Below are 11,946 nucleotides of genomic sequence, written 5' to 3' on the forward strand. Positions count from 1 at the left end.
GCATTAGCAACTTTTAATAATGTTCTACAATAAAATAATGGTATTGAAATCGAATCATTGTTTGTCACAAGTACTAGAGTAACCCGCCCCGGCTTCGCACGGGATATCAATATTTCCCCACAATTTAATGGATGTTATTATGCATATAGACCTTCCTCTTTAATCACTCGATCTACTAAAAAAACTGCATGAAAATCGGTTGCGTAGTTTTGAAGATTTAAGCGTACAAAGGGACATAGGGACAGTAAAAGCGACTTTGTTTTATACTACGTAGTGATACATAGGCTCAATGTTAAAGTAAAGTTGGTAGGTCATTGCAGCTGTGCTCCTTCAAACCATGTGGTGTTTTCCGTAGTTCTTAAATAATCGAATCAATCGAAGTTATGTCTTTAGATATCAATTATCTACTTCTTAATAAATTAATAACTGTACGTTGAATAACTTTACCGTGGAAATAATATCTCCAGAATTTATTTATTGCACCCAGCAAATAGGCAGGCATAGGCTCTTATATAAGTTACAATTAAAAAGTAGATATAGAAAAGATATCTGACCTCTGATTTTAAAGGGTGTAACGCTAAATCCTAAAATCATAGATAACTAGATTTTGTGTTTTCTGTATCAGGCAGAAATTATAAGAAACTATATATTTATATCTGAAACTAAAATCATTTTTTGTGACAAATGAAAAACTAAAAATTGTGCACATTCTTTTATTTAAAGCGAAAATACAAAGATTATAATTTATCTTACGTCATAAATAATAAATAATATTATATATATCTCTTAAGATTAACAGAAATGTATAAAATGCTCGCTCATGTTATACAATTACATATTATATTGGTTCAGTCTTCGAAAACTTTTATAAGCTATGTACGTGTAGAAACGACCTACTCAGTAAAGTACAAGTACCTATAGCTTTTTTAGGTTTGAGAAAAAAAATAACACAAACATTAAATTCCTGAAATTGGTAACGTCGTTTTGCCTAAATCATACTGAAACTTTTTCTTGTTTTGCCAAACTTGATCTTTACAATCTTACAGCTCGACATGAGCAGCAAACTGGAATGGAGTAGTCTTTCATCTTGAGTTTATGTGTTTCAGGGTCGTATAGTACTAGACTTCGCGTTGCAATAGTTTCGCGACACTGAAATTGTTTTTCGAAGTTGTCAAATCCCAAGCTGGTGAAGCATTTGCCTCCGAGGCCAGGTGCGCCGTCAGTATGCCTGAAACACCAAACATGTAAAGTTATTATTTACCGTAAGGCTTTCTCTTTTAAAGTGATTTAAACATACATATCTACTGTCTAAGTATAGCAGAAGTAGGTATATCGTTTTCTAGAAGACGTTAAAGGTTATTTAAACTACTCACTTGCACTGCACTTTCAACAACTTTTGAGGAAAGGCTTTAGCCTGCACGATAATATCAAGATTCGTTTGATTAGGTTCCCTGTGGCAGTAAACTGATTCCCACTGTAAAACAAATGGATTAAACAATTAAAATCACCCCAGCAGTTATTTCCAACAATTTATATATTTCAGAATGATAATTATCTCGTTGTTACAAGCAATACAGGCACGCTTAATCTGTGGATTGGGCAAACAGACCAGGTTGTTGATGTCACTAACTCATCAGAGTTGTTAGATGATACTTTGTTTCTCTTTTGGATAACTTTCTATTCTATATTGTAAACAAAGTCTGAATATAGACTATTTTTATCTATATTTTATTTATAAATATGTAAACCCTTACCGTAGCTTTGTATGGACAGTTATCATTCTCTAAGTAATCTGGTGAAAATGTATCGTCACTGGACCAATTTTTATGCACGTTGTCGATATTCTGTGAAAAGATAGTTCCGTAAATAATACTTATGTACGATATCACAAAATGATGTGCAAGTTTATTTTGAGGACATTCATAGCGTTAGTAGTCAATTGACTACACATTTTTAGAAGGGGTTGATTCGCCCACTTTATAATAACATTTGTAGTGTGCAGCTCGCCTAACCCTATATTTGTAACTGCACACACTAGATTATTACATTATTACACGAATTGTTGACTTGAACAGTTCTCTTTTATTTTGCCTACATCACTCCAATACATGGCGACCCTTAGCCAGCAGTTAAAATTTTGCAACATGTGTAAAATACGAAAGTAGCTGAATAAATATGAAGAAATACAATTACGAAGAATAGAAGTTTGTGGCGACGAGAAATAAGAAAGGCAAGATTTTCAAGCTACAGAAGATTTTCAAGCTACAGAAGATTTTCGACTACAGAAAAAAAAACTCTCACAGAAGATTTGGACGAAGCGATGAAAACAATACAAGAAGACAGAAAAGGATGTAGCTGCCGGGAGCCGGGAGAATGCTCAAGCCTTATGATGAGAGGATATGCAGGGCGCCGGGAGATAAATTGTACGGGTCCAGTGAGGAGCAGCTGGGAGTCAGTTCGAGTCCAATGCTGAGGAGTTTATTCACCCGCGCTACGTGAGACGTCATGACCTGCATATACGTTGACAGTAAATACGTGCCTACTGCAATGTAAGTTTTTCTCCACTTTTGTATTTTTTTTTTTGCGTTATTTGTTATAAAGCGCTGTTTTAAAATGTTATTATTAAGGTCATGCATAAGTACTTTATATTCAGTTTGAGGAAATTATGTCACAACAATTGCGAGATTTACATGCTAAGTTAAAATATTTAAGAGAATATGTAATAAAACTTGGTCCAAATGGACGTACAGGAAAGGACATTGTTCCGGCTCCATACATGTTCTGCCTAAGAACCGTTCGAATGGAAAGTGACTTCTATAAACTCTTAAAATTATATGGAATCCTAGGAAATAAGTTTTCACGAACGGACACTTCAGGAAACTAAAATAATTACGAAAAAAGTTAATATTTTGAGGTTATAAATAAAAAATAACCAAGCTTGCGTGAAATATCAGAGTAGTATTATCAAACTACACTATACAAAATATCAACAATACTATGTACAGCTCTATATGTTCTCTTCTAGATCTAGGAAAAGACTACTCTACTAGATACTAGGAAAAGAGATAGTACCTAGTCAAGTTTAAGATAATTCTTTGACAATGATCATTTTATAAAGTTGCATTTTCTGTCTGTCCCTATGAATGCTTTAGATCTTTAAAACTACGCAATGGATTTGGATGCGATTTTTTTGAATAGATAGAGTAGGTCAAGAGGAAGGTTTACACCAAGGTTTTACATTGCCACCGTGCGAAGACGGGGCGTGTGACTAGTTTTCATAAATGCTTAGAATTTTTATGAAAAACAACTACCTTAACGCTTTTGCTTTCAACGTTACGTTTCTTAATATATAGTGAATCCACTTTGGATTTGTGATAAAACGCATAAGTATCCAAAATGGAAGAGTTCCATTCACCACAATTCATAAAATATCGATATTATTACGATGGAGAATTATTTATTTAAATGATTGTTACTACTTTTATATTAGACAGTTACCTAGCTATCTACATGCCATAAGGCGGGAATCGAACCCGCGGTCTATTACCAAGAAGGCACAGACCATACTAAAAATGTCATTACCACACAAAATAATTTAACAGTTAAAGTAAGGTTTACCAATAACAATGAAAGAGGTTTTCGAGGATGTGCAATAAAAACAATTTTTATATTCAATTAAAGGTTTTTAATCATCAATATTTCTCAATAATATATTATCTAAGAACTGAGCAGGGAGTTCAATTGAATTTTGATATCTCGCCCAGCTTAAATACCAGATAATAGTCATTATGTGGGCACAACAGCCCACTGTTCTACGCCCAACGATACAATTGCAACAGTAACGCCTGATGGTAGGAGCTTCTTACAAAGTACACAATTGCGTCCAACAGTGCATTGCATCTTATTATGCTCGACTGCTTCAGACCAACACGTCGTACATATAAGGTCATGAGCTTCAACCTGTAATAAATAAATACAATAAAACATTAGTAAATGTCAAGTAACTTGCAATTGTGGCAATTGATTTGAAAACCGAGAAATTGTGTGCTTATGAAAACATAAGTAGGTAGTAACATTCTTATCAAAATTAGAAAAACACTTTCGTAGACCACTTACCATACGGGGAACAGTCCATTGTTGTATGCAACGAAGTATATCTTCGTTTTCTAATACTAAAGAACCTCCAGCAGATCCACAATTTATACAATATACTATATTCTGCATCCATTGTTGTAATTATAATACAACTAAATTCGATCACAGACACAGCAATATCCGAAAATGCCAGGAAAATCCAGTCCTTTACACACAGCCGAGTCTATCAAGTACGCAATCTAATCGGAGTGCGTAATCAAGCCAAAGTTGTTAGAATAAAACCATGAAACGCATAGAAAATCATAAAAGAAACGAAAGTCGCAAAGCAATCAAACTGACTTCTAGCAAACCAGTGTTGCCAATTACGAAAACTATAATCCTACTCGAATGCCAAGCTAGAAATTCGCGATTTCGCTTAAAACATATAGAATACTAGTTTTTTTCTAGCTAGTCAGTTTAGGTATTTAAATGAATAAAGTGTTAGCAACTTATTTTAATAACCGACTTCGGAAAGGAGGTTCTCAATTCGATCCGTATTTACCGAAATCGCGAAAACTTCCGAAACTGGCAGCACTGGCTGACGGAAACATTTTATAACGCATCAATAATTGTGACCCAACTTTTTATTTGGAATTTATTTATTTGAAGTGTCCGTGGAATACTAAAATATGTTTCAAACAATATAAAAATAAATGAAAATTATAGTATAATTTATATTCACATCGGTTCTTAGGCCAAAATTGAACAATGTCCTTTAGGTTTTAAGAAACTAGAAGAAGCTGAAAAAGAATATAGTAAATTGGAGTGTATTTTGACTCAACTGAATCAAGAAGTTAAAGATCAGAAGCTAGATAAAGAATCTTGTGACATTTGCCAAATATTGATTGATGAGATACGACATAATTTTACGAAAATAAAGAGCTTATTTTCTTTGAGAGATAGTAGTAGTCAAACTAATGATAGAGATTTGATAGAATATTCTATCTGTGTTACAAAAATGTCAGACTCATTTGATATTAAAACTGCAATTTCCCTGTTGCCGGTAATGAATGGCCAGGAGCAGGTGACAAACCAACTTATCGATGGTATTCTTCTTTATAGTTCGCTCATCAATGACGACAGTAGAAGTAAATTAATAGACTTCGTATTAAAAACACGTCTCTCTCCTAGTGCAAAACTGCGCCTTAAAACTACGTATGCTGACATTGAAAGTTTGGTAGGAGATATTCGCTTTTATTTGTTACCGAAAAAATCGGCGGTAGCATTACAAACCCAATTATTTAGAGCTACTCAAGGTCGCAGGACTATAGAAAAATTTGGATCTGAGATCGAGGAGTTGTTCGTAAATTTGACGATTGCTCAGGCTAACGAGAAGCGCGATGCATATGAGGTATTGCGTCCTCTCAATGAAAGGACTGCAATTAAAAGGTTTAGCGATGGTTTGACCGACAAACGGCTCAGCACTATCATTGCCTCGCGACAGTTTGCGTCCTTATCTGAAGCTATTACAGCTGCAGTAGACGAGCAGTCTATATCTCTCCACCCACAAGAGCAGGTTATGCAATTTAGAGCCAACCACAATGTTAAACGCGGAAACAGCAGAGGATTCCGAGGCCGAGGAGATAGGCATTTTTATAACACCAAGAATAATTATAATCGTAATTATAATTGTTATGAAAATAGCACAGGTCAAGGAACTTCACATAGCGTAAATCGCGGCAAACACTCAGGCGGTCAGCGCCAGCGTCAGCATTTTCGCGGCCGTCCGATGCGTTATCAGCGTGTTCAGCATAACACGCAAGAGTCCAATGGCCAAGACAACTTGCGCAATGATGTCGCAAATAATAATGACAATTTAGAGTTTTTTCGTACCTAAACAGTGTACTCATTCTATTTTTAGTTATAATAATTTTTGTGTAGTTAATTGTCAACTTAACGATAGTAATATTGATCTTAGTTTGTTAATCGATAGTGGGGCTAGCTTATGTGTACTGAAGTATGAATGGTTGTCGCGACATAGGCAGTTATTGAATTTGGTAGAACAGGATAAGATAGTTATAAAAGGAATTAGTGGTAATTTAGAGTCTATGGGATATATTTATTTAAATATTACAATTAACCATGTGAATTTTAATCATAAATTTCACATTTTTGAACATTTATCTTGCGCCGCAGAGGGGATACTCGGTCAGGATTTTTTCGAACAATATAACGCAGTATTAAATTACAAAGATGGTACACTGACTTTAGAATCCCAAAACGAGTCTGTTAGTGTTAATGTTAACAAAAATACGTTTATAATTCCACCCCGTTGCGAAGTCATCAAACACATCCCGACGTCACAAAATTGTGATTGCGTCATTTTGTCAAGAGAAGTTCATAAAGGAGTGTACACAGCGGGAGTAATATCGAAGCCACATAATGGATTTATTCCTGTTAGGATATTAAATACAACAGATAGTTCAGTTAGTATAAACACTTCAGAATTAACTGTTAGTTGTCTAGATAACTTTTATGTTTGTAAGTTTGATGACGATTGTTTATCTGTTGATAGAGTTAGAACTTTACTCGCTACTTTGCAACTACATGCATATCTGAATAAAGAAGAGCAAATAAGCATTGAGAAAATATGTGCCAAGTATGCAGATGTTTTTCACTTACCAGGAGATACGCTCACAACAACTAATTTAATAGAGCATTCAATCCAACTAAAGGAAGACGCGTCTCCATCATATGTCAAGCCTTATCGATTGCCAAAAGCGTTGAAAGGCGAGGTACAAAAACAAATAGATGAAATGATTAAAAATGATATCATAGAAGAATCTATTTCAGAGTGGTCAAGTCCTATTTTATTAGTACCTAAAAAGACAGATAGGTCAGGAGAAAGGAAATGGAGACTTGTAGTAGATTATCGCCAACTCAATAATAGGATAAAAGATGATAAGTTTCCGTTACCTAACATCACTGAGATCCTAGATTCGCTATCAAACAACATTTATTTTTCAAAATTAGATCTCAGTCAAGGATATTATCAGCTGTCATTAGATGAAAAATCTAGAAAATATACTGCATTCACAACAGATAGGCAGTATCAAATGAAACGATGTCCAATGGGATTAAAGACATCTCCAAGTGCCTTTGCACGTCTTATGACTATAGCGATGTCAGGGTTAAATTACAAATCATGTTTCCTTTACCAAGACGATTGTATTGTTGTAGGTAACTGTCTTGAAACGCATAACAAGAACCTCATAAAAATTTTGGAATGTTTACGAAAAGTAAATTTGAAGTTAAATCCATTAAAATGTGAATTTTTGCGTAAGGAGATAGTTTATTTAGGTCACAAAATCACTTCAGAAGGTATATTTCCCGAACCATCAAAAGTATCATGCCTGCAAAAATACCCTGTCCCACAGAATGTAGACGAAGTCAAGAGGTTTGTTGCGTTCGCTAACTATTATAGGCGTTTTATTCCAAATTTTGCGGAAATAGCCTATCCTTTGAATGCGTTATGTAAGAAAAACGTACCGTTTGTGTGGAGTGATGAATGCGAGAGAGCATTTAATAAGTTAAAAGATATACTCATTAGTCCGACTGTACTTGACTATCCAGACTTTAGTGACAAAAATAATTTTACGTTACAAACTGACGCATCAAAACTTGGATTAGGCGCCGTACTGTCTAATAGTAATGGCAAGGTAGTTGCATATGCCAGCCGTAACTTGAAACCAGCTGAGACGCGATACCCTGTGATTGAGTTAGAATTACTTGCTATTGTTTGGGCTGTTCGACATTTTAGACCTTATTTATATGGGAAAAAGTTTTATATAAAAACTGACCACAAGCCATTGATTTACTTATTTAATATGACCGATCCTTCAAGCCGTTTAACTAAGTTTAGATTATATCTTGAGGAGTACGATTTTGAAATCAGTTATGTCCCAGGACGGCACAACGCAGCTGCAGATGCATTGAGCCGGATACCTATTACATCCAACAGTTTAAAGGAAATGCAACAGCATGTAGTATCGGTCATAACAAGAGCACAGGCTCGTAGGTTACGTACTGACTGTGATAACAATGACATGACTACGGAGGTATCCTCTACTTCAAAGCCTGATCAACCTAAAGTAGTGGAAATCCTCAAACGACCTATTGACAGCATTGAATTGATTCTATTTTGTAATCAAAATACACTTAAACAGATAGAAAAATTAAAACATTTTAATAGTGATAATGGTAACTGCAAATTCGTGCCTGAAAAGTCAGCAATTTTTATTATTTCTCAATCGTTGTCTACCGTAAGTGTGTTAACGAGAGAATTACAACGTCTTTGCAAGCAAATCAAAATAAACGAACTCGTAATAATTAAAAATAAGCAATATGAACGATTTGTAAACAATTTTATAAAGGAAATGAGTCATTTGGATGGTTTCCCCAAGTTACTTGTTATTAAAGATGTGACAAGAATTACTGACAAAGATACAAAGACTGTGATCTTAAATGACTTCCATCTGTTACCCACCAGTGGCCACGCGGGGGTAAACAGAATGTTAAATAATATTAGGAAGTATTATTATTGGCCAGGAATGACTAATGACGTATCAGAATATGTAAAGAAATGTAAAAATTGTCAGATTCAAAAGCATTCCAATCGACATACGAAAGAGCCAATGATTATCACATCCACGGCATCCACTGCTTTTGAGAGAGTTAGTTTAGATTTAATGGGTCCATTAGATGTAGACAATTTTAATTATAAATATATTTTGACATTACAATGTGATCTGACTAAATATGTTGAAGCTTACCCTTTAGAAAAGAAGGATACAGTTTCAGTAGCACGATCATTTGTAAATAATTTTATTCTTAGATATGGTATCCCTACAGAAATAATAACAGACCAGGGAACAGAATTTATGTCATCAGTATTTACTGAAATTTGCAATTTATTGCATATAACAAAACTGCATTCAACAGCTTACCATCATGAGACTCTTGGAGGTTTGGAAAATACTCATAAGGTTGTAGGAGCTTATCTAAGGATTCAGTGTGATAATAATAAAACAGATTGGAGCGGTTGGCTTCCATTCTGGTGCTTTTCATTTAATACTACAGTCCACTCTGAGACAAAATACACTCCATTTGAATTAGTATTTGGTAAACATTGTAATCTACCATCTAACATAGAACAAAATTCATATGTTGATCCTTTATATAATCCTGATTCTTATCCTTTAGAACTAAAGTATAGACTTCAAAGAGCACAAGCTGAAGCAAGAAACAACTTGTTATTTAATAAAAAAATAAGAAAAATGAATTTTGATAAAACTATTAATTCAGTAATATATAAGAAAGGAGATTTAGTATTAATTAAAAATCAAGTAGGAGATAAGTTAGATAAGATTTATTTAGGACCATACAAAGTCATAGAGGATGTTTCACCAAATGTTAAAATTTTAAGGGATAATAAAGCATATATAATTCATAAAAATAATACAAAAAAGTTTGTAACTTAAAATGTCGTTTAATTTTAGTTTTATTGGATTTGTTTGTAAAGTATGAAGTCTAATAATATTCTGTATTAATTTAGCCTAAATAAAAAAAAAAAAAATTAATAATAATATCATTGTATTAATTGAGTTTAAGTAAATAATAAAAAAAAAAGAATTATGTAATAATATCATTTTTTTTTGAAAAGGGGGAAGGTGTAGTGTGCAGCTCGCCTAACCCTATATTTGTAACTGCACACACTAGATTATTACATTATTACACGGATTGTTGACTTGAACAGTTCTCTTTTATTTTGCCTACATCACTCCAATACACATTCGTGCGAGTTGCATAGGTACACAAACATTTTTTTTTCAAAGTCGCGATTGGTATTTTCGGGCCAACTAAATACGGGCGAATTGACTACTAATTCTACTTATTTCAGTTAATTTTAAAATATTTAATATTTATGTGGTTGGTGTCTGAAAGATTACTTGGTAAGGTAAGGTACCCACTTACTTGTGTAAAGGAAGGCAGGAGGTCTTGGAACATTCTCTCGATCTCGTCGTAACCTTTCGGTTTATCGAAGCAAAAATTATCCCACAGACTACCATTCTTTACTTCATATCCCGAAGGAGTCTTGTTTTCTATGGGACTAGAGTTACTCGATGTCAGAAGAACCGCTACCTGTAAAATAAAAAATGAAATATAAATATCAAATTAGGGTAATAAAGTAAAACAATTGATTTTGTAACTGATTTATAATTCACTCATTCTTAGGATTAAAAAAAGGTTTTGAATTAGGAAGCTTACCATAGTTAATACAACTGATAAAGCCATTATCGATCAAATTAACGATTCGTATTTTTTGTTAAAAATATTGTCACGATATTACTTTATTAGAGCACAGTGAAGTAATGATTTAGAATAACAATTCGCTCTACGTTATATACCACGAACAATATAGGCGCCGTAGATAACGAGACAAATTTTTCATTCGTTCCTTTTTCCTTGATCAAGTAGGTATATCCTAATTATCCATGAAAGCCAATAGAAATGCGGAATTATTGTTATGCAAAGCCGAAGCTTTTACGTTATACGTTTACGTTATTTTAATAATTAGCGGAAAATTGCGTGATATTTGTTCAAATTTGCGTAACTCTCCATTGCATAACAGGAAAAATATAGCATACGTCATCGAACCAGCATGTTTTTTACTGTTCATAGAGTGATATCATCTCCTAGGATTTTCTCTAACAATAATAGGTGCATCGTAATCGGATATATCATACCAGCTATATTTTTATACTCAAAACTCATGTTAGTATTATCTAAATTATGATACCTACCTTATAGTTATGAAAACACAAATAACAGATGCAATGTATTTTCCTTAAGTTCAGGTTCATTCCTGTCAGAATTTAGTTGAATATCTTTTGCAATCAGCAACCTATAGCTATAGCTTTGTTATCGTCTCAATAAATACTTTATTTATTTATTGCTTAAACCGTGTATTTGCCTGTTAGAAAAATATACAAAAAAGACATGTTTCCCATTTGCCAATGTAGGTAAATGAAGCAGAAAAATTTAGATTTGTATAAATATGTAAATAGTAAAAATATGGCAAACCTTTACAAATAAATTAAAAAGATTAATTAAAAGTATATAGATGATACCTACTTGGGTTTAATAGCATACTTTCAATGACCTACTACTTTGTAATCAGGTTTTAGTAGCTTCATATTTTTAACATTTGAAAAATTCTGCAATAAACCTATTAAATAGATGTGGTGCATTTATAAAATGGTACCAAATTGGTACTTTATTTTTATTATAAAGGTGATTTACTCTTTACCACAATCGGAATCAGTTGCCAAACCGGGGCGAGATACCTATTGGTTCACACTTAAACAGCAACGTTCAAGATATGAAGAAGCTTAGATTATAACCACCCATCGTTCCTATAACCCACATTGTAGGAGTTCTTTTTCACCTGATTGTTTTGCCGTCCCATTGGACCATGAAAGCAAGGGAAATAGACAGTGCACCTGTGTTAAACCTATGCTTGTGCGGCGTATAATTTAATAGATCCTGACTATTCTCCTTGAAAATCGGTCCGGTTACCACTATTACGTACTTACTAAATACTTAATTATCTTTTTTTTGTACTTGATAGAGTTCAGTCCAAATATTTTGTATTGCATGTGAAAATTTCCAGTGCATGCCGTGAGCATTGTACAATGATGATGAAAATTTCTCAAGTTTAATTATATGTAATGATACTTATTTCATGTAAAACTGTCACATTATGTCATTAAAAATGAAAAAATAGACGCAGTACTAAAACCTCGTCTTGGA

At 33.6% G+C, this 11,946-nt stretch overlaps 2 protein-coding genes across 2 annotated transcripts; one reads left to right on the forward strand and one right to left on the reverse strand.

The window, feature by feature from the left end:
- Window positions 1-699: 699 nt before the first annotated feature.
- On the reverse strand, window positions 700-10,484 carry LOC124631905. The gene is made up of 5 exons (XM_047166540.1): window positions 10,402-10,484; window positions 10,108-10,275; window positions 1,755-1,844; window positions 1,374-1,474; window positions 700-1,228 (listed from the first exon to the last, which is right to left on the reverse strand). Exons 1-5 carry the CDS (start codon window positions 10,426-10,428, stop codon window positions 1,033-1,035), a joined length of 582 nt encoding a protein of 193 aa, XP_047022496.1. The 5' UTR covers window positions 10,429-10,484; the 3' UTR covers window positions 700-1,032.
- On the forward strand, window positions 2,034-9,886 carry LOC124631904. Its single transcript, XM_047166539.1, has 2 exons — window positions 2,034-2,754; window positions 4,849-9,886. The coding sequence occupies exons 1-2, from the start codon at window positions 2,666-2,668 to the stop codon at window positions 5,969-5,971; spliced, it is 1,212 nt and encodes a 403-aa protein (XP_047022495.1). The 5' UTR covers window positions 2,034-2,665; the 3' UTR covers window positions 5,972-9,886.
- Window positions 10,485-11,946: the final 1,462 nt, after the last annotated feature.

Source organism: Helicoverpa zea, chromosome 7, assembly GCF_022581195.2.
Source record: "Helicoverpa zea isolate HzStark_Cry1AcR chromosome 7, ilHelZeax1.1, whole genome shotgun sequence".
Lineage (NCBI taxonomy): Eukaryota > Metazoa > Arthropoda > Insecta > Lepidoptera > Noctuidae > Helicoverpa > Helicoverpa zea.

What these genes read in the sequence shown, in the direction of transcription:
- LOC124631904 (XM_047166539.1), top strand. Translation starts at nt 2,666, where the DNA reads ATGTCACAACAATTGCGAGATTTACATGCTAAGTTAAAATATTTAAGA. An exon ending in CCAAATGGACGTACAGGAAA is followed by an intron (nt 2,755 to 4,848) that starts GGACATTGTTCC and finishes TGAACAATGTCC; the next exon opens with TTTAGGTTTTAAGAAACTAG.
- LOC124631905 (XM_047166540.1), bottom strand. Translation starts at nt 10,428, where the DNA reads ATGGCTTTATCAGTTGTATTAACTATG. An exon ending in TATCAGTTGTATTAACTATG is followed by an intron (nt 10,276 to 10,401) that starts GTAAGCTTCCTA and finishes TTTATTTTACAG; the next exon opens with GTAGCGGTTCTTCTGACATC. An exon ending in TCCTGCCTTCCTTTACACAA is followed by an intron (nt 1,845 to 10,107) that starts GTAAGTGGGTAC and finishes ATCTTTTCACAG; the next exon opens with AATATCGACAACGTGCATAA.